This window comes from Alosa sapidissima, chromosome 22 (genome assembly GCF_018492685.1).
Source record: "Alosa sapidissima isolate fAloSap1 chromosome 22, fAloSap1.pri, whole genome shotgun sequence".
Taxonomy (NCBI): domain Eukaryota; kingdom Metazoa; phylum Chordata; class Actinopteri; order Clupeiformes; family Clupeidae; genus Alosa; species Alosa sapidissima.
In genome coordinates this window covers 15,599,986-15,626,976 of record NC_055978.1, presented here as the reverse complement: position 1 = coordinate 15,626,976, position 26,991 = coordinate 15,599,986, and the positions used below count along the sequence as shown (strand labels likewise).

The window sequence follows — 26,991 nt, the reverse complement described above, 5'->3', positions numbered from 1 at the left end:
TATAAAGGCTAAAAACGCTTCAGCTGTAACGTTATTTGATGTCAAAGTGGCGCCAAATTGAATGGGGTTCAATGGGATGGCTAGGTGGAACTGGTCTACTATTTAGCCTCAGATCTGCCATTAGTGTCTACGCTCTCCGAACGTTCGCCTGCCCCCTTGCTATTTTCAGGTGCTGCATGATATCACTGTGCTGCTGCGCCCATGGTGTCCCACTGGAATGAGAGTATAGTTGTCAAATCAGCCTAGAAAATCACCACGTTTCATTTTCCGTTGTTCTTATTACACTTTCTAACTTGAGAGGAGACACGTTTTAAATAAAATTACTTTTAAACGTGATGCTAGCAGGCGAGATGCTAATGGTCTAATCTGATTCAATGATCTATGCCAGGCTGGAGCTAAAAGTGGTATCGCCAGACTCAGAGAACGGCTGGATGAACTAAAGGTAAAATCAATTGTTTAACTCAAGCGGAGGTGGAAAATGAGTGTAATTCACCAAATGGTGGAATATCCCTTTAAAGGTCATGAAATCAGTGACAAACAAATAAAAACTAATTTGTCACTTCCATTTGGCTATCACATTATCTGGCATTTCAGTAGGCTAACAAGTAGGTCACAGGAAAATTATTATATTTCACCAGCATTTGCACTCAGGAATATATGACGGAGTATTAGGGCCACACATGAAGGAAGAAATATTTTTGCCATGACGAGATTAAACTCGCCATGTCGACATTAAACTCGACATTTCGAGAATAAAGTTGAAATGTAATGTCGACTTTAATCTCAATGTATCGACTTTAAAGTCGCCATGTCGACATTAAACTCGACATTTCCAGAATAAAGTTGAAATATCATGTCGACTTTAATCTCGACGTGTCGACATTAAACTCAACATTTTGAGAATAAAGTTAGTTTGGAGAGAGAAGGACCGCTCGGGACGATTGAAAGGGAGGACGAATTAAACATTCCAGTTTTCTTCGACTGCAACAATGATTAGACATAGGCCTATATCATGTGAACAAAACATAAAACATTAACCTCCGTTGCTCAGCCAAATACTTTCCTGTAGGTCCTTATCACAGAGTTACAGGCGATAAATGCGATGGTCAAAAGTAGCCTAAACGTCATTAGCGGGTTTTTTTATTTATTGTAGGCCTATTATTAAAGAGTGTTTTTCATCTAAAGGTTCAACTTCATGCTTATGCACTAGACTAGGCATACTAGGCGCTCTCCCCAATCCTAGAATTTCACATTGCTTGTTTGTAATGGATGCAAAACAGCCTATTGCTGAATGTCTAGGGACGAATGAAGCTGTCCTCCTCCCGACCACCCCATGTACTAGTAGCCTACATGCGCACATATGCACACACAGTGCATAAATAAAGTATACATGCACACATATTCCCTCACGGGATCAAAATAGTATATATGCTTAGGCTATACCTGTGTTTATAGCCTCCTATGTTTATTGCAGGTGAGACATGGAAAAGCAGTTTTAGAGAAATTAGTTAACCTATGGAGAGTGGTTCATGAAGGGCAGTTATTTGAATGTGCGGTGGCCTTACCCACGTAAAACAGAGTGAAATAGCATTTTGTATAGAAACATATCATTGGATACTGTACATGTATTATTCTAGCTATATACTAAACGGCATAGTGCATGGTATTTCCAACCGCGAGATACAGCACTTCACGATGACGGCAATGAGTAGTTAAGACAAGACGCAATCTATCTGAAAGTCGACACGTCGAGATTAAAGTCGACATTACATTTCAACTTTATTCTCCAAATGTCGAGTTTAATGTCGACATGCTGACTTTAAAGTCAACATGTCGAGTTTAATCTCGCCATGGCAAAAATATTTTTTTTCTTCATATGTGGCCCTAATACTCCGTTGTAGGAATAGACCAAAATTACGACGGAGTATTAGGGCCACACATGAAGGAATTTTTTTTTTTGCCATGACGAGATTAAACTCGACATGTCGATTTTAAAGTCGCCATGTCGACATTAAACTCGACTTTTCGGAAAAAAAAATTGAAATGTAAGATCGACTTTAATCTCGACGTATCGACTTTAATGTCGCCATGTCGACATTAAACTCAACATTTCGAGAATAAAGTTAGTTTGGAGAGAGAACGACCGCTCGAGAAGATTGAAAGGGAGGACGAATGAAACAATGCAACTAGTGCAACAATGATTCAGAGTGTTCGAGTGCAACAATGATTAGACATAGGACTATATCATGTGGACAAAACATAGAACATTAACCTGCGTTGCTCAGCCAAATAGGCTACTTTGCTGATAGGTCCTATCACGGAGTTAGGCCTACAGGCGATAAATGCGATGGTCAAAAGTAGCCTAAACGTCATTAGCGGTTTATTTATTTATTGTAGGCCCATTATTAAAGTGTTGTTTTTCATCTAAAGGTTCAACTGCATACTGCAATACATATAGTGCATAAATAAAGTGCATGCACACATATTCTCTCCCGGGATCAAAATAGTATATATGCTTACTTAGGCTATACCTGTGTTTCTAGCCTCCTATAGGCTATGTATTGCAGGTGAGACATGGAAAAGCAGTTTTAGAAAAATTAGTTTTGCCATGTTATCCTATGGAGAGTGACGGCCTGTGGGTCATGAAGGGCAGTTATTTGGATGTGCAGTGGCCTTACCCACGTAAAACAGAGTGAAATAACATTTTGTATAGAAACATTATATCATTGGATACATATATTTTTCTAGCTATTTTGCCTAAACGGCATAGTGCATGGTATTTCCATAACCGCGAGACAGCACTTCACGATGACGGCAATGAGTAGCCTAGTTAACAGACAATTAACGCAATCTATCTGAATATCTGCAATCTAGCAATCTATCTGAAATAACACCTATTTGAAGCCCATTTTTCATGTAACATAGGCTGTTTATTAGTGTAGACTACATAGCTTAAGTCAAAGTCAAGTCAAAGTCAGCTTTATTGTCAATTTCTTCACATGTTCCAGACATACAAAGAGATCGAAATTACGTTTCTCACTATCCCACGGTGAAGACAAGACATATTTTACCAATTTAGGTCCACAGACAAACATAACATTCAAGTAAACAAAAAAGTAAGTAAATAAGTAAATAAGAGGGCACATATAATAATGAAAAAATAAGAGCAGCAAAATTTGGTTGAAATTGTGCATAGACAGTCAATAAAATACTAGTGCAAAGTCAGGCCAATAAAAGGCTTGGGTAGTTCTGTTTGACCTAAGTAAGAAAGAAAGTGGCATAGTGGTGCAAGTTATGTAAGAGCAGCAGAAGTGTTGTGTTTTCAGGACAACAACTGTGTAGGCTATGTTTAGGGCCTATTGTGAGTTTAATGTCAGCATGTCGACTTTAAAGTCGACACGTCGAGATTAAAGTAGATATGATATTTCAACTTTATTCTCGAAATGTCGAGTTTAATGTCGACATGGCGACTTTAAAGTCGACACGTCGAGATTAAAGTCGACATTACATTTCAACTTTATTCTCGAAATGTCGAGTTTAATGTCGACATGTCGACTTTGAAGTCAACATGTCGACTTTAATCTCGCCATGGTAAAAATATTTTTTTCTTCATGTGTGGCCCTAATACTCCGTCGTACCAAAATACATCAAAATGTACATTAAAACTATGTGTTAACAATGTTTTATTTAATGTAGCCTATGTGTAACATGGTTAATAATGCTTCCACTTGCCATTGCACCAGAAATGTATATGTGTATGGGGAAATTGTGTTCTGTCACTGTGACCAAGCTTGTTCTTATAATGGGAATGACGCGCTTTTTGCTCTTCCCAGTTTATCTTGCCTGCGCAAGAGGTAGGTCACGAGTACATGCACACTGTAGATTATTTTAATAATAATGGTTGTCTTGGTTTCAAAAATGTTCTTATATCAATGTATATGTTACGGAAGCTTATTGCTGCCACACTAAAATAAATAAAAAGGCTCAGTATTATGTAATTACGTGAAAAGTTTCTTGTTATAACAATATCTTTTTCACGTTTTAACAAGATATGTATCACGTTATTACATGAAATTATCACATTATTTCATGATAATGATATTTTCACGTTATAACATGAAAATATCATGTTATTTCAAGAGGCTATCATGTTTTTACATGAAATTATCACGTTATTTCAAAATAACGAAACTAAACGAAACAAGGCCACGAGAGCTCATGGCTGGCATAAATGATAACTAGTCGTGTCTATGAACTTGCACCCTGACTGCTATTACAGTGCTGCTTGATGAATGTTTGTTTTTGTGCATGTGTGTATGAGTGTGTAGGCTGTGTGTGTGGTCAATTCCCAGCTGACTGAGGAGCAGCGAAGAGGGATGTGTGTGTATCGGCAGAGAGCTGCTGAAAAGGAGGCCGATAGAGAGGTTCTGTGCAGGATAGCCTGTTCACACCATAGACTGTATATGGCTCACACAGCCTGATAGTTCTGCTTTATCTTCTTATCAACACAATAAATAAAACTTTCGCTAACTTGACGCAAGAGGGAGAAAGAGCTTTGATAAATATGCAAATCTTCACGCAATGTGGGTGAATGTATAGACCGCTCTGGCTCGGTAGCCTGCATGTCAGGTCATCGCTGTCATTTCTAAGGCTGTGGGGAAGGGACACAGAAAGTGAGAAGTGAAGCGCTGCAGTCGCACAGCGCAGGCTGCTGGAGAGCACAGCAAAGAAAATATTAAAACAGCAATAGCATGCGCTTTTTGAGATCACACTACAGTAATCCGGCCCCACCGGGAATCCTCCCGACTCTCCCGATTGCCACTCCGCTAGCCTACTGCACACAGGTGCAGACTATTCTGGACAATACTTGGGTGTTCGCATACGCTATAGGCCTATAAATATCATCCACTGTGTTCAATAATGAGAATGTCTTGCGAGCTTAAAATAGAATTTGATTGAGTCGTGTAAACGAGCATATCCTATTCTTGCCTCTCGTTTCGTTTAGTTTCATTATCTTGAATAACGTGATAATTTCATGTAATAACGTGATATATATCTTGTAAAAACGTAAAAATATCATATCTTGAACATGATATTTTCACGTTATAACGTGAAAATATCAGTATCATGAAATAACGTGATAATGTCATGTTATAACGTGATAAATATCTTGTTAAAACATGAAAAAGATATTGTTATAACAAGAAACTTTTCATGTAATTACATAATACTGAGCCTTTTTATTTCTTTTAGTGTGGCAGCAATAAGCTTCCGTATATATGTACCTAGGGATACTGATAGACTTTTGTATGATCAGAGATTTGCACATTCATTGTATTTGTTTTGATAATGACATGTAGGCTGCGTAGTAGTAGGTTGTAGGTTAGCTAACTACTATGTAGGTTAGCTAACTACTATGTAAGATGTACTGTATATGCTAACATAAGTGTTTCTATATTTCTAGCTGCAGCATTGCCAATCATTATTCAAGACCGTTGAATGATTGCATTATTTTGTCTATTACCAGAATAAAAATACTTGACTGGGAATCCTCGTGTATGGTGCTTAACTACACAATGCAAGATCACACCTGTTACATATGGATGACCTGTCAAGACAATGGGTGCAACACAGATTGTCTGGTTGGAAAAACTGTTATTAGGCCTAATCATCTCATGTAGATGACTTGGTCATGGAGTAACCCATGTAATGCTGGACTCCAGTATTTATGGAAAGTCTGTTCACAATAGACTACATGGATTATTGGGGACCAAGCAGCGAAGCTGCGAGGCAACCCATAGTGATTCTATGTTTTCTTCCCTATTATTATTACGCTTCCGCCATTGAAGTCTATGGCAGCATATAGAACCGACTGGTGAACGCACGTAACTTTTGACCTGTTGATCCGATTTTGAAAAATGAGGTACCGTTGGAATCCTTGGACCAAGCCGAGTTCAACGCACCCTATGACGCCATGATGGATTTTCCGCCATTTTGGATTTCATCAAAATCACTTAAAACGTATCAGAGGTCACACATTTTGTCCGATCGACACCAAACTTCGTAGATATCATCTACAGACCATGCCTCATTAATGCATTGCTTTTTGTCTTCGGAACTAAAACCGTTCGCGCGTAACAGCCAATCGAAATTTGCGGCGAAGCCGCCAAACAGGAAGTGAGCTCATATCTCAGCAACCCATTCATCTATCATAACCAAACTTAGTCCATGGACTCAGGACCCAATCAGGGGGACGCTCAAGAAATCTGGTGACCTTTGACCTCTAGGGGGCGTTGTAATTAAGAAACATGCCTTTTGGCCTGTAGCAGCAGTTGTGCTTAGAATTAAAACGCACTAGTGGTGTCTGGTACTACTGTTGATGGTCCTTGCCGACCCAGGCCAACTTGTGATGTCATCGTAATTGATTCGGCCGCCATATTGGATTTAACCAAAAACACGAACAAGTTTTCACAGTTCACAAATTTCATCTGATTTTCACCAAAATTGGCACAGACCATCCTCAGACTATGCCTTATCACTGCCTAATTTTCTGGAATTATTGACAGAAGCATTGGCCCGTAACGGGCAATCGAAATTTCAAAGGGCAATCGAAAGATCAAACAGGAAGTGAGCTCATCTCTCAGCAACGCTTTCATGTATCAAAACCAAACGTAGTACATGCACCTTTGAGCCCATCGGGAGGACACTCAAGAAATCTGGTGAACTTTGACCTCTAGGGGGCTCTGTAATTGACAAAAATGCATTTTGGCCAGTAGTTGCTAATGTGCATTATTCTGCTATGGAAGTCAATGGCAGCCCATAGAACCGCCTGGTAAAAAGTTGTACAATTTTGCACACTGATTGGGGACAGCCCAATAATTAATTTCACCAAGTTTCATGCCGGCACCTCAAACGCTGTAGCGCCACCAACAGGCCAAAGTTGGACGTGTGTTCACAGACGTAACTTTTGACCCGTTGACCCGAATGTCAAAATGAGATCATTGGAATCCTTGGGCCAAACCGAGTTCAACACACCCAATGACGTTAATTTTTGACCACTATGTTTAAATCACAGCAAGTGTGATCATATCTCAGTCAATCTTTTATTTTTGATGAGAAACTGATGACAGCAAGTTCCATCCAGTTAATTCTAATGCGTGCGTGCAAGAGTGGGGCGGGTGGGATGGGCAGGGGCGGTTGTGGCGGTGGGCTGGCTGGGGGAGGGGGCGGCGACACTCAGCCCTGGTTCAGCTCCACAAAATCAGTTATGTTTTGATGTAAAACTTGACCTTGTAACTCAGCCAATCATGAGTTGTTTGGCATGGAACTTGCTGTGACTGCTTAAGGCTATATGTCTGATGCAACGGCATTGACTTACATGGCAAATATGGCCTGCTGAACTATCTGCTTGGCCCCCTCATTGCTGCTTGCAGCTATATTGATATTATGTTTGATGCTAAAAAGAGTAATGTCATGTTGGTCAAAAGTAAAGAGGATAAGAAACAAATCTTCCCTGTGTAAGGCAGTAAATTATGGTCATATACTGTACTTACCGATGATATGATTTATTGTCAGTGTCGTGTGTTATATGCTCAGGCTTATATGCTGTTTCGCAATTTTAGCATGTTCTCTGTCAGTGTACAATTTTCAGTATTGAGACCTTTTTGAACACCGTACTGCTCGTCTTTGGTGTGGTTATAGAAAAATAGCATGGATGCATGGATCATTATTATGCCATTTTTGTTTTTGTTTTCTATGCTATGGACCCTCTGAGTCTGAAATAAAGATTGAATTATTGTAGCATGTTAAAACCTTAGATGTAAAAAGGATCAAAAATGGAATGAATCAGGCTACTTTTACTTATGAGGTAGATTTCAGAGCCTTTTTTCACAGAAAATTTGAGAATTTCTCAGAAGTAGTCATTTTGAGAAATGCAGAACTGAAGCTTGTCATGGGTCATCATTTGGTCAAGGGTAGTTTCACTTTCACTGACCTGAGAATCCCCTAAGATCCTAAACATTGTGAAGTTTTGCTATGAGGTTAATACACAGGGGTGACTAGACCCTTTCAATCTGTTCCTAAGGGTTTCCAGTTAAAACTTTAAAAATGAATGCGGATACCTTGAAATGAAAATTAATTGGACTTTAGCATAATACTCTACAAAATTTGTCTTGACACCACATCAAGTGAGTGATATTTCTTTCTCTTGATGACTAATCTTGCAAAATTACATTGCATTGAGAAATGCTAAGAAAACAAAGTCTCTTCTGGGAATTGGGGAAAAAGGCATCTTGATTGTCGGTTATCCACACCCTTTAAAAAGGGATGGTTTAAAAACCAACAAAGCCCCTTGAAGTTGGTCATCATGGGAAGAAGCTTTCTTTGTGTGTCACTAGTGTGTGTGTGTGTGTGTTCGCTTGTGAGTGGGTGTGTGGAGGGTAATGAAGACTAACCTTGTGAAATGACAAAGAAAACAGGAATTCTCTTCTGGGGAATTTGGAAAGGAAGAGAAGGCGTCTTGAATTGTCAAATAAAGGCATTGATTACCGGTATTCACACCCCATGTGATGGTTTAAAAACCAACATACTCGACCCTTGAGGTTGTTCATGTGAAGAAGCTTTCGTGGTGTCAACTGGACTGCACTTCTGAGTGATACAGTGACTTGGCCAAGGCAGACAAGATGCAGTCGGGTACTTTCACTTTTTGTTTACCTTCGTTGACTTTATTATTTATATTTTCTTTCTTTCATAGATTGTTAAAAATTAATATGTTCAGTAAGTGTAGTTACTTCACTCTGCTCATTCCACTGTACATTTTGCAGATATTGGAAAATAATAATAAAAAAACCATGATCATAATGTACTGTATATTGCACTTTGCCTTTGCGTGGCAGTGACATTGCATTACTTGGGTTATTGTATTTGTAAGGGTTAGAAAAGTGTAGTAACAATGTAGATTTCTGTAAAATGTGAGAAGGCTATGATATATAAAATGATCTCATATTAAGGTGATGATATATGGGGCAACTTCTTGAGCAATGATTCTCCGGAAAATAAATTGTTGCCCAATATCAATGGAAACATGTCAGAACTATACAATCAAATGGAACATTATGCAGCAACATTGCTCAAAACATTGCCTTGTGTATCATCAGCTTTGGTGTTATTGCCTCAAGATAGATACATTTTTAATATAAAAAAATGTTTCTGCAATAAATTCAGATGAGGTCCAGTGCCCAATTAAAAAAGCAAAAAATAAATAAAAAGCATTCAGTGATTTGGTATAAATTGTAAACCAGTCTTATTTCAATAAAGGTATACCCTAATTTCATTCACAGAAAACAAAGATGTCTATGACCTCCTCTGGGACAACAATATGGATATTGCTGAGCAGACATTGGAAGTGCCATTTCTACAGCACATGCAGCTTGGAGACCTCCAGGCTGACGACTATGTGAGCTTCACCATCCAGGATATCAATTACCTTGTGAGAGTAACAGGCATGTTGGGGGAGATGTGTGAGAAAGAAAAGCTACCTGAGGACCTCCGCAGGTTCATGAAGGAGAGATATGACAGCTATAAGAACTATGCTGTTGCTACACTACAGCAATTCAATCTAAATGTAAGAAACCAAGCCTCTTTTGAATCACACAGCCACATAGAAGTAACACCTGAATTCTCGATATAGGCCACCAATTTAATATGTATGCTTTAAAGGTGCTAAGTGGAGTTTTGTAGGTTGTCTTGAACACAACCACGTCACTCTTTCATTGACTTGTATTGTATTTAATGCAGTGTCACATGTCACAAGAGAGCCAAGCTGACGCTAGCTGGTTTGCATGCTAATTTTAGTTTAGTCAGTATATATCAGTGGTTCTCAAATGTTTTCCATTTTTAAACCCCACCTGACCCCATCACCCCAGCAAAATGGTAATGTTAAAATATTATTTCCATTTTTTGGTTCCATATTACATTTCCCATTTTGGCTGGACCAGATATTATTTTAATTCATATGTCGGCTTGTTTATGGTTCCTATGTTTGTGTGTGGCTATTTTGCTTTGAATCTATGATCTTCCTTGTCAAAAAAGAAAAGCATTATTATAGGCACAAAAAAATCTTCCTGTTCATCGTGCCCCACCTGTCATGTCTTTATTCCCCACTTGACACTTTGAGAACCACTGGTGTATAGAGCATAGCCATTTTTAACATTATGTCAACAAATTCCAATCAACATTATGTTTCTACAGGTAATTTTTAAATGTTTTAAACTGGAAAAAAAATGAAAAAAGTTAAAATATAAAAACCCATATATTAAAAATGAGATAATATAAAAACTCATATACTTTCAGTGACTAACAGAGACAGTAATGCTTATTTTAGCTGTAATCTGTTGACTAATATCTCCACCTGTTACATCAATAGAGTGTGTCGGATATTAAACCAACCCCTGCCATGGAGAAGTACCTGTCAAATTACAGCAATATCATGGAGGGAGAAGAAGCCATTTACTTTGCCGTCGCTCTCCTTCCCTGCTCAGTGCTGTGGCTGTGGCTGGCCAAACAGCTGAAAGAAACCACTTGCAACGCGTACTTCACCTGGAAGAAGAACAACATGCACGGCCACCCAGAAGACCACTACAGGGCCCTCCTCGACAAGTATCTGAGCACTAAAGAGCAGATTGCAAAGGCTGACACCATATTCTGTCAACAAATGCAGAATGAGCATGATTTCTTTGCATCTTCACTCATAGAGAAGAAATAAAATGACAGTGTATGTCACCTGTCACACCATCAAGTTCAAGTTCAAGTAATTTGTCACACATGTAGTAGGCCTATGTAATAACAGTGAAATAAAGGTTGCAATACATGTATAAATACATGTTTTCTATGTTATTTTGTATTGTGTGTCAGTCTGTTAGTTGTAGCTTTGATTAAACGGAGCTTCCCAGAAGGCAGCCACTGAAGCACTGTGCCCATGAAACTTATATCATGGGTATAGTGCAATATCAGTCTATGAAGTGCATGTCTGAATTAATGGCATTGTGTGGTGTGAGACTTTTAGCTGACCCACCAATGTTTGTGCTTAGGATAATACTATATCCTATAATATTATTTAATTTGTACATAGATTTTGCGTAGTTATTAAGCAAGCTTTATTTAGACTTAGACTTTGCATGTTGCCCAGCATTTAAATTAGGGCCCCAGGAGTCATGACTAGGGTGGTAAATATTCTTGGTTGTTCTATTTGCCCTGGATCTGCACCGCCTGGTATCACTCTACAGAGCCATCTTGTTCTGGGTGTTGCTGTAATAGATAATGGGTCTCTGAGGAGACTCAATTGGTCAATTAGTTGATATTGTAAGTTTTATGATAATCCAGGTTCAGCCTCTGCAAGAAACTGAAATAAAATATTCTTCATCTTCACAAGCTCAGGCTACACTGACTTCTGGACTTTAAAAACTGTGTTGAGGACTAGGTAAGTGGACTGGACGTCAAAGCCTATCACGACACGTCCAGTTATTGCAAGACTTTAAAACATTTTTATTGTCTGTCAGTTAATAAATGTCAGTCTAATAGGCTATTACAGAAACACTTCACTATGCATTGTCAAAATTAAAGATTTATAAACAGGGTATTTATTTTGAATAGGCTAGCCTATCTGAATCAAATTGGAACTGTCTCTCTGTAGACTAGGCCTACCGGTATTAATAATAAATGTCTTCCATTTACATTAGGCCTACATTTCAGGTGTGAAAACAAATATGTTACGTCAGTGGCTGGTTTAATCATATGATTATCTAGGGCAAAAGTCAGTGTCATAGTACTTTGTACTTGTGACCGACTAGAGCTTTAACCCTCTGGCTAGAGCACTACATAGACGTCTGTACGCTCACTGCTGAGCGTAGCCTACCTTAATTTGATATCGCTCAAAGTGGTATTCAGTCTTTGTTGATTATGTCGCGGGCTACTGATCGACTGAAAGTCGTTCTGAATCATCTGGACCGGTCCGGAGCGACTGTCGTATCCTTTGCTGGCTTCTCTGTGTTTTGTGGCTGTAAGACCAAAGCGACATGGGGGCGTTACTCTGACCGACTATGTGCGCTGGGAGTCCGGTGAAGTTACAAGAAAGATCGAGGCATATCTGTGTAGGCCTTATATCAGGCTACATGTTTTGTTTCTATTTGTAGGCTACTCTTTAGATGTTTTAATGGCCATTAATCGTGAATACTGTGCTAAGGCAGATATTGCAGTTGTTTATAAAGGGAATATAATAGTTCAAAGTCAGCTTTAGCAAAGAAAAGACGGTCCGCTAGTTTCCAAAAGGCACCGACTCATGGCGTAAATAAATGATAGCCTACACAGAGCATATAATGTAATTGTGTGATGGAAAATGAAAATGTCAGTCTTGTAGCTTAGGACTTAACATAACATCTCAGAGGGCGTCTTTCACATCGGCACAGAATGTGTCGTATCATCTTCCCCAAACACTTAGGTAAGTGTTTCTGCACGCGAAAATTATGAAAATATTTGTTCTCAGATTATTGTTGTGAGTAGCCTACTACGAGGCAAGAGCCCGTGTTTGTTTTTTGTTTGTTGTTTTTTTTACTGTGGATATGGCAGGTGCAGTGTCAAATGTAGCCTAACATTTCCCCCAATGGTCCCTTTTATAGCCTACTGGACCAGAAAAGTAGCCTACCTTTAAAAAATAAATAATAAAATGTAATAAATAAATAAAATAAAACAAAAACGTATTGAATTTTAATTAATTGTAATGAATAATGGAAGCCTCTCATCCTTCAAGCAGTTAGCTGACTTGTGATGGTGACAGGCCAACCAACTCTCTTTACTTGCCCTGGGCCAGCAGGCCATTGTTGAACCCTGACAAGGCTGTAACCGGGTGTGATTCATTTTAAAATTTTAATGCCTGTTTAGGTACACTTTGGACACAGATTATCTGAGCCCTGAACAGAGAGTTGCTTATGAGGAGGATGGCTTCATCCTTATCAAAAACCTGGTCTCAGAAGAGGACATCGACCAGTTTAGGTAAACATATCGATCTAAACCTGTGCGTGCACACGCACGCACGCACGCATGCACGCATGCACGCACACACACACGCACGCATGCACGCACACACACACACACACACACACACACTCACACACTAAGGCTGCATGATTTGGGGGAAATATCTAATTGATTGTTTTTCTGACAGATTTTCTGCGATTTGCCATATGATTTTTGAATGTCAATGAATTGATTCACTTCAGTATTCCAAATGTATCTTTAATTTGTGTCACCCCTGATTGATGGGCACGCCTGGTGCACAAGAAGCACAGCACCCCTGACCGACTTTGAAGCTCACCAATCAGAATTTCTGTGCCCCTCACACACACACACCCTCCAACCATAAGTGGCATAGTCAAGGAGGATGAAATTAATATAAAAGTCAGAAATGTGATAAAATGAACTGCACGATTATTTGTAGCTTTTGCGATTAGGTAATTGCATTGGTTCATATTGCATTACGATTGCAATTACGATAATTGTGCAGCCCTAACACACATACACACACACACTGTTTGCTGTTGTCTCATTGTGTTTTGTGTGTATGTGCGCATGTTGTCAGGGCTGAGTTTGAGCGTATCTGTAAGAGAGAAGTGAAGGTACCTGGCCTGGTGGTGATGAGAGATGTGGCCATTTCCAAGTCCGAGTTCATGCCAGACCAGAAGGCTGTTTCCAAACTGCAGGACTTCCAGGAGGACCCTGAGCTCTTCCGCTACTGTGCTCTGCCACAGGTCTGTCTAAATAAGCATGAATGAGTTTTTACACACACACACACACACACACACACAACTTCATATGAATCTATGAAGTGCAATCTATGTGTAGTTATTGTTGTGGGGAGACTGTCCACTAAAATTGGGTTAATATAGTGTGTTGAAGTGGTGTAGTTTTAAAATGAATGAAAATGAAAAAGACTGAAAGAGAATGAAAAAGACTGAAAGATGTGTTTTGTGTGGTATGGTGCACTTCCAATTGACTAGGTACTGCTAGGTGTAGTTATGATCAATAATAACATATAGTTATCCAAGTTAATTCTATATTGTAAGGTACACAGACATGTATGCAGATAATGTCAGGCACTTACCCTGATCATGAAAGCACCCATATTGTGATTAACTAATTGTTTATGTTTTAATTAGATTCTGAAATATGTGCAATGTTTCACTGGACCCAATGTTATGGCTATGCACACTATGCTGATCAACAAGCCCCCAGATGCAGGTAACTACAAACACAGACACGCACACACTGTCAAACAGAGGAAAAGTTAACATACATACTTTTGTGACTTCTACGTACATTTGACAAAAGATGCCATACCCTGTATCAAGACAAGCATGACACATAGCTCATTAACTCAACTAAAATGATCTGTACTCACCGTAATTAGCTATTTTTCTAAATGCTTAGCTGAGAAGATATCATTCAGTATAGACAATTCTGTACCGAAGGAGTTTTAGCCTCCTTGCCAGCAAGTCCACCTTCCATCCCAAGTTCAAAACCGGTGCAGGATTGGGCTTGTCTAGCAACGCAAGCTACACACTGACTTTCTTACATACAGACACAGACCCATTGGCTTTTTGTCTTTTACCTTTATTTATTTAACCAGGGAAGAAATCACATTGAGATTGATCTCTTTTACAAGTGAGCCCAGTACAAGTAAGAAGGCAGCTCACAAAAGACAATAGACAACAATAGAGACAACACTGACTGACACACACACACACATACACACACACACACACAATCAAAACTGAAACAAATGGAATAGCATAGTGTGATAGCTGTGTGTTGACTCACCTTCACCTGTGGCCAGGTAAGAAGACGTCCCGCCACCCCATGCACCAGGACCTACACTACTTCCCGTTCCGCCCGGCTGACCGCATCGTGTGCGCCTGGACCGCCATGGAGCGCGTTACCCGACAGAACGGCTGCCTCGTGGTGCTGCCTGGCACCCACAAGGGCACCCTGCAGGAGCACGACTACCCCGAATGGGAGGTGTGTGTGTGTGTGTTTGTGAAAGAGTTTTAAAATTTCACTCTGCTGGAGCTGGACTACCCCGAGTGGGAGGTGTGTGTGTTTGTTTGTGTGTTTGTCTGTTTGTTTATGAATTTATGAGTATATGCACAACTCAATCACATATACCAAATGTTATGTGTTTGTGTGTGTGTCCATGAAAGAGTTTCAGATTTAGAAGACAAATTTGGCTTAAAGGTTTTTTGTTTTGAATTAATCTCTACATACTGTAGTGAACAGATTTCTGGTGTGTCAAGGTATTTAGAGCACAGTGGCAATGACACAGAAAATAATCAGAGCCAGAAGTAAGAAGCTTTGTGCCTTGACTTTCTCCTCCATCATCATCTCTTTATCTCTCTCTCTTTTTCTGTCTTTCTCTCTCTCTCTCACCCTCTGGACCACCTGCGTGTCTCTCTGTAGGGCGGTGTTAATAAGATGTACCATGGCGTGCGTAACTATGACTCTAACCACCCGCGCGTGCACCTGGAGATGGAGAAGGGGGACACGGTGTTCTTCCATCCTCTGCTCATCCACGGCTCCGGCATGAACCAGACCCAAGGCTTTCGCAAGGTACACACACACACACACACACACACACATACACACATACACACATACAGAGTATACATAGACAAAATGTAAATGTAAAATCAGGTTTATAGGCCAAGTATACTTGCGTATACAAGGAATTACAAGGTCTCTGCATTTATCCCATCCGTGAATTAGTGCACACATTGAACACACAGTGAGGTGAAGCACACACTAACCCGGAGCAGTGAGCTGACTTGCTACAGCGGCGCTCGGGGAGCAGTGAGGGGTTAGGTGCCTTGCTCAAGGGCACTTCAGCCATGGATATGGGCATGGGAGAGTAGTGCTCAACCACTTAACCACTTCCCCCACCCACACACACACACACACACACACACACACACAGACGCTCACACAAATACACACACACACAGACACACAGACGCTCATACAAATACACACACACACACAGATGCTCACACAAATACACAAACACACATACACTGAAGTGGATTGGAGTGGACTGAATACATACATGCTCATGGACACACTTGCCTCATGCACACATAGATGTAAGCACATAGCACACCTCTATGGCACTCCTCACAAGGCAGAGATGAAACTCTACATTTCTGAATATTTGATTCTATTCTATTCTGGTTTCTAATCTATTCTGGTTTCTAATCAGACTATAACCTACATTCCTTGTCCTGCTGTTACTTCAGAATTACAGGTCATGGCCAGTTGAATGAAATATCTGCATTTGTGTTTGTTTGCGTTTCTACAGGCAATCTCTTGCCATTATGCCAGTGCAGACTGCTACTACATTGACGTGAGGGGTACTACTCAGGAGAACATCGCAAAGGAAGTACACGAGATTGCAGAGAAGAAGTACGGTGTGGATGACAGCGTTACTTTTGAGGTAAGGACAGACAGTCAGTCACGGTTGATTTTTTTTCTTCATGTGACTTGATGATGGCTTGGAATAATTAAGTACAGAGGAAAGAATACAGATTAGTTCTGCATTTATTGCATTCACTGTATGTACGAATGTATGTATGTATATGTATGTATATATGTACAGTATGTATGGTATGCGTTTATGTCTGTATGTATGTATGTATGTTCTCAAAAATAAGTGAGGTGTTAGTTAACACAGCACTGAAACACCAAGGTCTCAATGGCACTTTTTGACCCAGGTCTCAAAAGTAATACACACTGTCATTATAGACCCTTTCAAGAAAGTTCCATTATCAGAATCATAGTTGGCCCCACAAGGCTTCCGTTTTAACATTCCATATATTATCTTAATGCAGAGGAAGTAGATTGGGAACCAAATAGAACGTTCAAGCATTGTTTTTGTTTTTATTGTTGAAAGGGTCTATACTGAATATAGACCCTTTCATCAATAAAAACAAAAACAATGCTTGAACGTTCTATTTGGGCCCCAATCTACTTCCTCTGCATTAACATAACATATGGAATGTTAAAGGTGCGATTTGTAGGATTGTTACCGAACGTTCTGCAGGCCAAAATCAAAACACTGGTGAACGTTCTCAAGACTACCAGACGCGAGCCTCTTCTGGGTTGCCAGATGTAATTAAGACTTAGCTAATGTTAGTTGACCTGCAGCTGCTTTAACGTTTCTCCAACCATGACCCAGCTACACATTACGGAAACAGTGAAAACAAAAAATACCTCTCTAACCAACGTAACATATTTAGCTGAAGTTAGCAATGCAGATGAAGTTTAGCCTAGGCTACCTGTTGTGGAGAAATATGGCCAGCTCTGCGTCAGACTTGATATTCTTCGTTTGACGAAGACGTCACCATCTCAGGAAGCTCCTCCGATGTCCACTTAATTTGTTTCTTGTTTAAATTTTGGAAATTTGCCTGCCTCTCGTAGGCGTTCATGACTACAACTGACAGCTGTTGACAGTTGGCCTTTGCTAATTTGGCAACCCAAATAGGAGGACGTGCTAGCCCATTATTAATACTCTATTCTAGAATACGGATGTAACGATTCTATGAATCGTTCAAAACATAAACGAAAATTCCAAGACATTCCGCCCCGTAACTCATTTTTTTTCATGGGTTTTACGGGTTAGAGTAATGTTGTCAAATAAGCCATTACTTCAATTCATCGTGTTTCCTTACTCTCTGACAACATATGGTGATCATTTTTGGAATGGTTACAGTTTATTTTCCATTATTTCCTACATACTGGACCTTTAAAAAGGAAGTCTTGTGGGGCCAACTATGATGCTGAGAATGGAACTCTCTTGAAAGGGTCCATATGCAGTAGTAGGCCTATTGCAGAGTGGTTATATATGGACTACTGATTCTGCCTCTCTCTATACCCACCTCCTGTGTTTCTCTGTGTCTGTGTGTGTGTCTGTGTGTGTGTGTCTGTGTGTGTGTTCCCTGAACTCCAGGATACCTGGGCCGTGAGGGGTCGTCTGGTACATGGAGAGAGAACCTCCCTCTGAAAAACACCACTGTCCAATCACGGAGCATCACTCTGTGGATTGACAGCCCAAAATCCAATAGTGCATTATTTTTTTTACTGCCAGGTGTCCTTCAATCACTCGTGGACCGTTATGCAGTGTACAACAGCGGATTTCCCCTTCAGCTTAATCCTGCAGCCAGTCAATGGAAAATGAATCGAATGAACCAACCTAAAGAGATACAGAAGAAGGAATCCCATTGAAAAGGTGACAGATGGTAGGTAGTGAGTTTGCCTAAGGTCAGACAAGGTGAATGTATTCTAATGTGTTAGAGATCCAGACCATCTGGCCAAATACACTCACACACCCTTGAGGAGAAGAGAAGCTTTTGAGGAAGCTAATTTGCTCCTGGAAATGCAGCATTAAACCTGTTTACCAGAATCAACAAGAAAAGGGACTCTATTTACACCATCTAACTGACAATGCAGATATTGTGTACTAGGACTGTCCCTCCCATAGCCATGGGGCAGTCTGGTGGAAAACCGGCCTTATAGCTAAGCTAATCATATAATGACCCTTAGAAGGAAATTATATTAATTAGCCTCTGTTAACAGACCTGGCTAACTCTGTAATGAGCTAGCGTTTAAAAGACATGCCATTGTCCATATTAAGGTGGTCATGACATGAGACTGGAATAAGAATGAAACACTCATGTAAAGTCTGTGTGATGGGTCATCTGCTTATAATACTGTATGTGTGTTTATGTAGGGTTGTGGGTGTGTGAGAGAGAGACTTGTTTGCTTTTCTGGTTCAGAAAGAGAAGAAGAAAAAGCTATACAGGTGTAGCGTTTTTGCTTCAGGTGGAGGTGTGTGTGTGTGTGTGCAAACAACTGTTGCCACTGATGTAATTTTTACTGCATGTTAATAATCCCATGCTTTCTCATTTCATTTTCACTGTGTTGCCTTACACATTAACCTGAGGTGCTGATTGTAATTAAACTAGAACTCAAGAACTTAAGCAGAGTACATAGTACTTCAGTTAAAGTCAAATAAACATTTCTACACCTTTGGATGATTCTTAATTTGTTTTGGACAAATAGAACTTTTGTGTATTTTCTGAGATTGTCAGACACCTAGTTAGCCGCCTTGTGTCTTTAAGTGGCCTATCATTTTACCTTTTTGTGTGTTTGTGGTTGTGTGTGTGAGAGAGAGAGTGAGTGCGAGAGAGAGCAGGGTCTGTGCAGTTTCCTGGATAGCCCCTACCTCACACTGCCAATGTCCCAAAGAAAATACCTAAGAGAGCAAAATATGAATGTGCCTATTCACACACACACACACACACAAACACAGAGAGAGAGAGAGAGAGAGAGAGAGAAAAGGGAAAAATATCACACACACACACGCCACCGTCATGATGGACACACATGCAATTTTCTCAGAGAGGAAAACACATCACCAAACAGTTCTGTCATCGTGTACCATCCTTAACTTAGTGCCACACTAACTGGAACACACCCACGCACACAAACACCCACACCCACACCCACACTCACACTCACACACACACACACACACACACACACACACTCCCACTCCCACATACAAACACACACTTACCCACACACAAAAATATGGGTTTTCCAGAGTTATAGGGGGGAGATCAATCTTGAATTGGAGACAAGAAAATCTATCTGCCTGCCAGGTTTGGATGGTTCACTGTGTGAGCGAGAGAGGAGAAGAAAAGGGGTGGAAAGAGAGAGAGAGTGAGAGAGAGAAAAAGAGACACATGGCTTTTTCTTCATTTTTCCATATTGAGCAATGGTCTGATACTCGATGGCCTCTGCAGGTGCCTCTCACGCTACCCAACGTGCTCAGAGACACCGAGTCACAGATGGAGGTGATGCTCTGCCCATTCAGATGGAGATGGAGATCAGTCCCACTGTCCCACAGGTTAAAGGCTGATAAACGCTGCCATCTGAGGCTATAGGACACAAACATCTTCACAGCTGGTGGTCAGATGGGCTCTACGCACACACACACACATGAAAACGCACACACATCTAAGGTATGGTCATTCGTAAGAAGGAGCATCCAGACTTCATATCTGGACTCAGTCATGGAACATTCCAATGTGGTTTGGGAGTATGCGGATTATCTGCTCAGTGAATGTGTGTGTGTCAGTGGCAGATTTACAGCAGTAACAGTCACCTGTTAACCACAGCAAGCACTGGGCTGAGGTCATTGGAATGACATATTCAGTAAGGTCACACACACACACACAGGTTATTTGGGGTTGTGATGGTCTATATTACGACCACCTTGAGATGGTTATGAGTGGGATGTCCTGGCTTTGACAGGGGAACGTGAAGCGGCACAAGTGTTCATTTGAGTGAGAATAACCCACAAAGACCTGGCAAGCAGCAACATGTGAAAACCATCAGACGCACACACACACACACAAACACCTCTTAGGTCCACACTCTTATATACTCTATGTGTCCCACCCTATTACACACATTCTCTCACCTTTCTCTGACACACACACACACACACACTTATCACTTTCATCACTCCACCTGTGATCAGGACCATACACACATATACCTCAGCACCTGTTAAAAAGTATTTCAACACATGCCAGACAAAGGATCAAAGGCACATGTGGTCAGGTGCACACACACACACCAAACCAGTACCATGTACATATAACCTTGAAAAGGCTTTATCAAATTCAGACACATTAAATGGGTCTACAGTTCTGTATAGAGAAAGTGTACAGATTTGATGAGATGGACCTGTTGTCACATGCCCACATAAGCCTGCGTATTTTGTCAGTCTGGTAAGCCCTACACAAAGATACAAACACAGAGACACAAATATAAACACACACACACACACATACCTGGATAGTCCATTCTTCAGTGACAAAATATCTAGCATCATAAATGTTTGGGTCATTGATTGTGTTTGAATGTGCATATTCAAGTGTGTATGTGTGTATTAGAAGTGTGTATGTGTGTGTGTGTGTGTGTGGGGGGGGGGGGGGTATGTGTGTGTGTGTGTGTCTCTTTCTATGAGCTCCTCCCCGAAGCTAGTGAAATTCCAGCTGCCTCCTTTCTGATTCCACCCCATCCTCTCTCTCTCTCTCTTCCACACACACACACACACACACACAAACACACACACACACACACACACATACACACACACAGGGTTCTCCTGCGTAATTCTGGAGCCTGCGACACTCTCTCAGTCACACTATCCTCTGCGATGGCCTGGACACGAGTGCTTCTTCTCTCCCTACTGGCTGGGGTCCTGCTTCTCAACTGTGAGTACCTGTTGTGCTTGTGTGTGTGTGTGTGTGTTTGTGTGTGTGTGGTAATTGTGAGTGGAAAGATTTGGGATGAAGGATATAGGGAAGTCTTGATGTACCAGAAATTTGAAATGGGCAGTTGGGATTCAATAAAATGCTGAATATGTGTAGTCTACTTTAAATGTGATATAGTCACATTCTTTGTGTTTTTTTCCTAATAATTGTGCATACATGTGTATCTTTATCTCTATGTGTGTGTGCATATGTATATTTATCTGTGTGTGTGTGGTTGCATGTGTGTGTGTGTGTGTGTGTGTGTTAGAGAGATTGAGAACTAAGAGTGAGCCTTTGGAGTGTTGAGGGTGCATGAGGCTCAGCTGAATAACATGGGAAGGATGTAGTTATTAGCTGGGCTTGGAGTGTGATGAGGGCACTTAATGAATATGCCTGTAAAAATCTGAAGCCTGGCATGTGCTTCTCTTCCTCAGTCTTCAGAGAGACTCAGGGTGCAGCTGTGAGGGATGACAACGACGACGACAAAGAAGCAACGTCTAAAGGTGAGTTATATCACTCACACACACACACACACACACACACAAACACACAAATATGAATATGCATGTACATAGCATGTAGTACACATTATGTTTTTATCTTTCTCTCTCACACACACACACACACACACAGATGCAAGCCAAAGTATGAATGCCTACAAACCCAAGATATCAAAAAATTGTACATTTCAAGGTGCATAATAAACAGGTGCATATCACATACATATCCCCCCCCCCACACACACACACACACACACGTACGTCTGGTCTAACGTTTGTCCTGTCCTCAGGGCCTTTGAGCCGAGTGTTTATGGAAGCGTCAGACGCAACCCATTTTCTTAAGCGCCGGGGTCGACGCTCCCCGAAATCCTACGCCGAGATGATAGGTGAGAAAGAAAACATTTTTGTAACGTTTTTCTAATGTTCTGTAAATATTCCGCTGAGGCCCCCGTACCTGTCCTTCTCTCTGTGTTGGGACACACTTCATTTCTATAGCGCTTTTCTAAATACTCAAACCACTTTACAGTGAAGTGGGGAACTTCACCATAACCACCACAAGCCTCCTGGGTTCCATGCATGATATAGTCTCTGTGTAAAAAAGAGATTCTTAGTTGATGATAGTACCTGCCTAGCCCATATTTCAACCAATCGCACAATCGCAATTCAACCCAAACACACTCAGACACACACACTCAGGCACACACACACACACACACACACACACACACACACACACACACAGAGAGAGACACACACAGAGAGACACTCACACAGATACAGATACAGACAGACAGACAGACACACACACACACACACACACACACACACACACACACACACACACACACACACACCACCAACACACACCAGCAACTCCTTCAACCTGCCAGCATGGTTCTCCTTCCAGCGTGGAAAACTTCAGTAAAAGACTGTTTCATATCCCCTCCAAGCCACAGTGTCTGCAAGTGTGTGTGTGTGTGTGTGTGTGTGTGTGTGTGTGTGTGTGTGTGTGTGTGTGTGTGTGTGTGTGTGTTGAGGAAAGCAGTTTGTGAATATATTACAATGTGAGTGTGTGCAGTGCAGTCTTTCCGAAAACAATGGCAGCATTTGTCTGAGTGCTGTGTGTGTATATGAAACCTGAGTGTGTGTGTGTGTGTGTATGTGTGTGTGTGTGTGTGTGTGTGTGTGTGTGTGGCGCTATGACTGCTGGCTCAGAACAGGGCTGCAGGAAGATCACAGCTGGAGCAAAGACAGGAATGTGCAGACGCACTACTGTACTTAACTCATCACACACACACACACAATCCTTAACTCATACTCATTACACACACACACACACAGACACACTCCACCGTAATCCTAAACTCATTACACACACATGCACACAGACACCACAACTACTCTGAACTCACTACACACAGAGAGACTAGAGCTATCCCTAGCCCATTAGTTCAGTGCACGTGTACAAACACAAACACGGAGACAAACACACACACACACACACACACACACACACACACACACACACACACACACACACACACACACACACACACACACCATCAATACTCTAATTGTCTCTCTCTCTCACACACACACACACACACACACACATACACTCTCTGGAACACACACGAACACACACACACACACACACAGAGTGATGTACATATTATAACCTTACATAACTCATCTCTGTGCATGTGTCTGTGTCACACTGACTGTGTGAGTGAGTGTGATGTTTCCCCCTGGGCTCTCTGTGCTGATAGAGAAAAACCTGTGTGTTGGTGGGCACAGTAAATAAATCTACAAAGTGACACACACTAAAGTCCATGCCTGGCACCCTGCTGTATGTTGTGGGAGGTCTGTGGTGTGTGTGTGTGTGTTTGCGCTGCGGTATTTGTGGAGGCAAACTTTCACGTTTGTGGAGGCAAACTTTTCACAGTGATGTGCTGTTACTGTTGTGGAAAGAGTGGGCAGATAGGTTGTAGGGTTGTGGTTGGCGTGAAGACATACAGTGTGTATGTGTGAGTGTTTGGCATGAGTATAAGGATGTGTATGTGTGTTTGGCATGAGTATAAGGATGTGTATGTGTGTTTGGCATGAGTATGAAGGTGTGTGTGTGTGTGTGTGTGTGTGTGTGTGTGTGTGTGTGTGTGTGTGTTTGGCATGAGTATGAGTGTGTGTTTGTACGCAAGGGCACGTGTGTTGTTAGAGGTCGTCTGAGAGCCTGAGAGGTAAGCAGTTATGACTAGGTGATGGGCCAAAGACTGTATAATGAGCTCCTTTTGCTGCAAACATCCCCACAGAAAGCATGCCTTACATTTCACTTGCGAGCCACCATACCTGGCACGGCAAAGCTATAAATTAAAAAAGCATTGAAAAAGCATCAATCAAGAGTTTTATGAGCTATAATCCACTTGCACTGCCTGCTGAGAGCGATATGTAACCATTATACTTATCTGTGTTTTACCAATTTAATGTTGTAGAACAACAACTTCAAGGCTGTTAAATGACCAGGAATTCTGTTGTTAAAATGACGAATTAATGAAAATCCTTCAGTTCCAAGTTTTTTCCCCCCTCAGGTTTGGGAACCAGTGCTTTATGGAAAAGTTTTATAAAAGAACACCAGCACTAAAAACTGTACTCTGATATATGGATATGCAATATGAATGAATGAGCTCTCTGCTCTGCCTCCCATTCTACATGCCCCACCCCTCTCTCATCTATCTACTGTTTTTAAGTGGAGTTTTTCTTAAGTTTTTTTTCTGTCAGAAAATATGTTTTCCCTTGTCACCATTGCTATGTATTTGCCTTTGTGCCTTTGGCTTCATAAAGCATTTTTCACAAAAACAAAATCCCATTATTCATAGTTATATTTTTAAAGTTTTGAATGTATTGGTCTGGCTCAGCAGACAGAGAGACTGATGATAACAGTGAGATCATAATCATTCTTCTTCGACACATTATGAAAATGGTGTATTTGTATTCTGCCATCAGCTGAGGTCAGGGTGCAGCGGGCTACGAGTGAGCGCCGGAGGGAGTACTACGAGGAGCAGAGGGACGAGCGCGAGAACTACGCGGAGGAGCAGCGGGATGGTGAGCCCCACACACACACACATACATGCACACACACACGCGCACACACAAACACGCACACGCACACACACACACACACACATACACACTCTTTTCAATCCCACTGACCATTAGAGCCAAGGGTATTAGTGCCATTGCTATTTTGTGATATTAGAAGCATGACCAGATGATGTGCACTGGCATGGGAAAGTTTAATTATCACTCTTAATTAACACCATTTCACTTCATTGACAACAACATGGACAATAGATGAGTGAAATTTCCCAAGAGATACCAGTTGCAGGGGCCAGTGTCCCTCAACAACTTAGGGCAGTGTTTCTTAACTGGTGGGTCGGGACCCAAAAGTGGGTCGTGTGTGTGGTGTGTAGTGCATTGCTGGCACATGAGAGCATGAAACCTTAAAATCTAAAATGTTACATGGAAGCACCCCTGTCAAAGACACACTTGTCTTGAAAGGTGACATCAGGAGCTGAAGACTTCACAAATGTAATGCCAACATCAGCATGTTCCAAACAAGTAGGCCTATAGGCACTGTGCGTGTCTTATCATGTAGCTCACCATATCCATTGGCTTGAACACTAAAATAATATGTTGTCACTTAATGAATGAACATGGTGAATTGTGGGTCCCAAAGCCAGACCAGTTAAGAACCACTTAGGGGGTCAAGTTGAGTGCCTTGCTCATGGACACAATGGAGGTAGCTGGGAATCAAACCCATGACTTTGTGACTGTTGCATGCAAGCCAAGCTCCTAAGCCACTACAATAAAAAATATAGAGATCTACGTTATAAGAAGTGTATGAATAACTACCGTTTATTGTGATGGCCATGATACACTTTCACTACAGTATGTGACTTTACTATCACTTTACTTTGTCGGTGTATGTCAGGGAAATAAATACATTTTACACCCTTGGTAAAGACCTATAACAGAGTCCATACTCAGGGGTAGCCTACTGAAGCATCTCTTTTCTCTCTTAGAACAAAATGAGAGGACCTCGGAGAGGAACGAACAGTACCGCGAGTACAGTTACGACGGCATGTACTCACGATACCCGCATCATCGCCCTCCCCACTGAGCATGCTCGGTAACCAAGGAAACAGAAAGGAGAGCCACAGCTGCTCAGAGGGCTCGGCCTTCTGTGAATGGCTGTCTTGATGTCAGTCAAAGATATCTCTGAATGGATATTTACTAAGCTGATGATTTAAGGGGCAATTACTTTAAGCATTCACAAAATGGGAGCAAAGTTTTAAGCAAATGAAGTTATTTGTTGCTACATACCAAAGACAGCTCCCTTACATGTTTAAAGACATATCAAATTTGTTAAAATGTAATGGTTTAGTTTGTTTGTGTAATGTCTTGTTGACACATATTCATATTTGAGTTATTTACAATAACTTGTATTAATCATTTTAAAGTTAAAGTTTTATTTCCTGTTATAATATCTAATGTTGTCTCAATCCTAATGAAACCAGTGTTAATATTATCTTGACTAGTAGTCACCCTGTGCATGGACTCCATCCCACATTCCTTATCGTGAAATATCTTTGCACTGTTCTGATTACTGGTTAGGGATTTCACTGCTAAGATACTCACTTAACTGTATTCTATGTTTAGGTTAAATAAAATGGTGCTATAATTATCAACTGGAAGGAAACAAACCTCTATATATGTGTCTGGACAGAGAACTGGGAATACTCCAAGTTCTGTGTGTGTGTGTGAGAGGGAAAGAGATGAGGACTGAAATGAGATTATTTCTTCTGGACTATTCATCAGGGAAAGGCCCACTGCTCAAGAGTGAGCTGGAACTGAGATTCTATGGAATGCAAGACCCTTTTAACATTCCACGACTCAGAACTTACGACAGCTTGGAAAATCATCTGTGACCGTCAAGCTGACAAGCAGGCAGGATGTCTTAGAACCAGAGCATTCCTCCATCCCCATCTGAATGCTTTATGTTATCCTTT

General features: G+C 41.0%; 3 protein-coding genes across 3 annotated transcripts; all 3 read left to right on the top strand.

Annotated features, from left to right (window-relative positions):
- Positions 1-8,553: 8,553 nt before the first annotated feature.
- On the top strand, positions 8,554-10,875 carry LOC121697395. Its single transcript, XM_042078909.1, has 3 exons — positions 8,554-8,691; positions 9,339-9,622; positions 10,424-10,875. The coding sequence occupies exons 1-3, from the start codon at positions 8,682-8,684 to the stop codon at positions 10,760-10,762; spliced, it is 633 nt and encodes a 210-aa protein (XP_041934843.1). The 5' UTR covers positions 8,554-8,681; the 3' UTR covers positions 10,763-10,875.
- Positions 10,876-11,823: 948 nt separating this feature from the next.
- phyh (phytanoyl-CoA 2-hydroxylase) lies at positions 11,824-19,128 on the top strand. The gene is made up of 9 exons (XM_042078907.1): positions 11,824-12,021; positions 12,438-12,493; positions 12,934-13,044; positions 13,631-13,799; positions 14,208-14,289; positions 14,885-15,066; positions 15,505-15,654; positions 16,400-16,534; positions 18,047-19,128. Exons 1-9 carry the CDS (start codon positions 11,956-11,958, stop codon positions 18,098-18,100), a joined length of 1,005 nt encoding a protein of 334 aa, XP_041934841.1. The 5' UTR covers positions 11,824-11,955; the 3' UTR covers positions 18,101-19,128.
- A 1,984-nt stretch (positions 19,129-21,112) lies between these two features.
- On the top strand, positions 21,113-26,666 carry ucmaa (upper zone of growth plate and cartilage matrix associated a). Its single transcript, XM_042078910.1, has 5 exons — positions 21,113-21,386; positions 21,860-21,928; positions 22,216-22,311; positions 24,926-25,024; positions 26,005-26,666. The coding sequence occupies exons 1-5, from the start codon at positions 21,329-21,331 to the stop codon at positions 26,100-26,102; spliced, it is 420 nt and encodes a 139-aa protein (XP_041934844.1). The 5' UTR covers positions 21,113-21,328; the 3' UTR covers positions 26,103-26,666.
- The last annotated feature ends 325 nt before the right edge of the window (positions 26,667-26,991 follow it).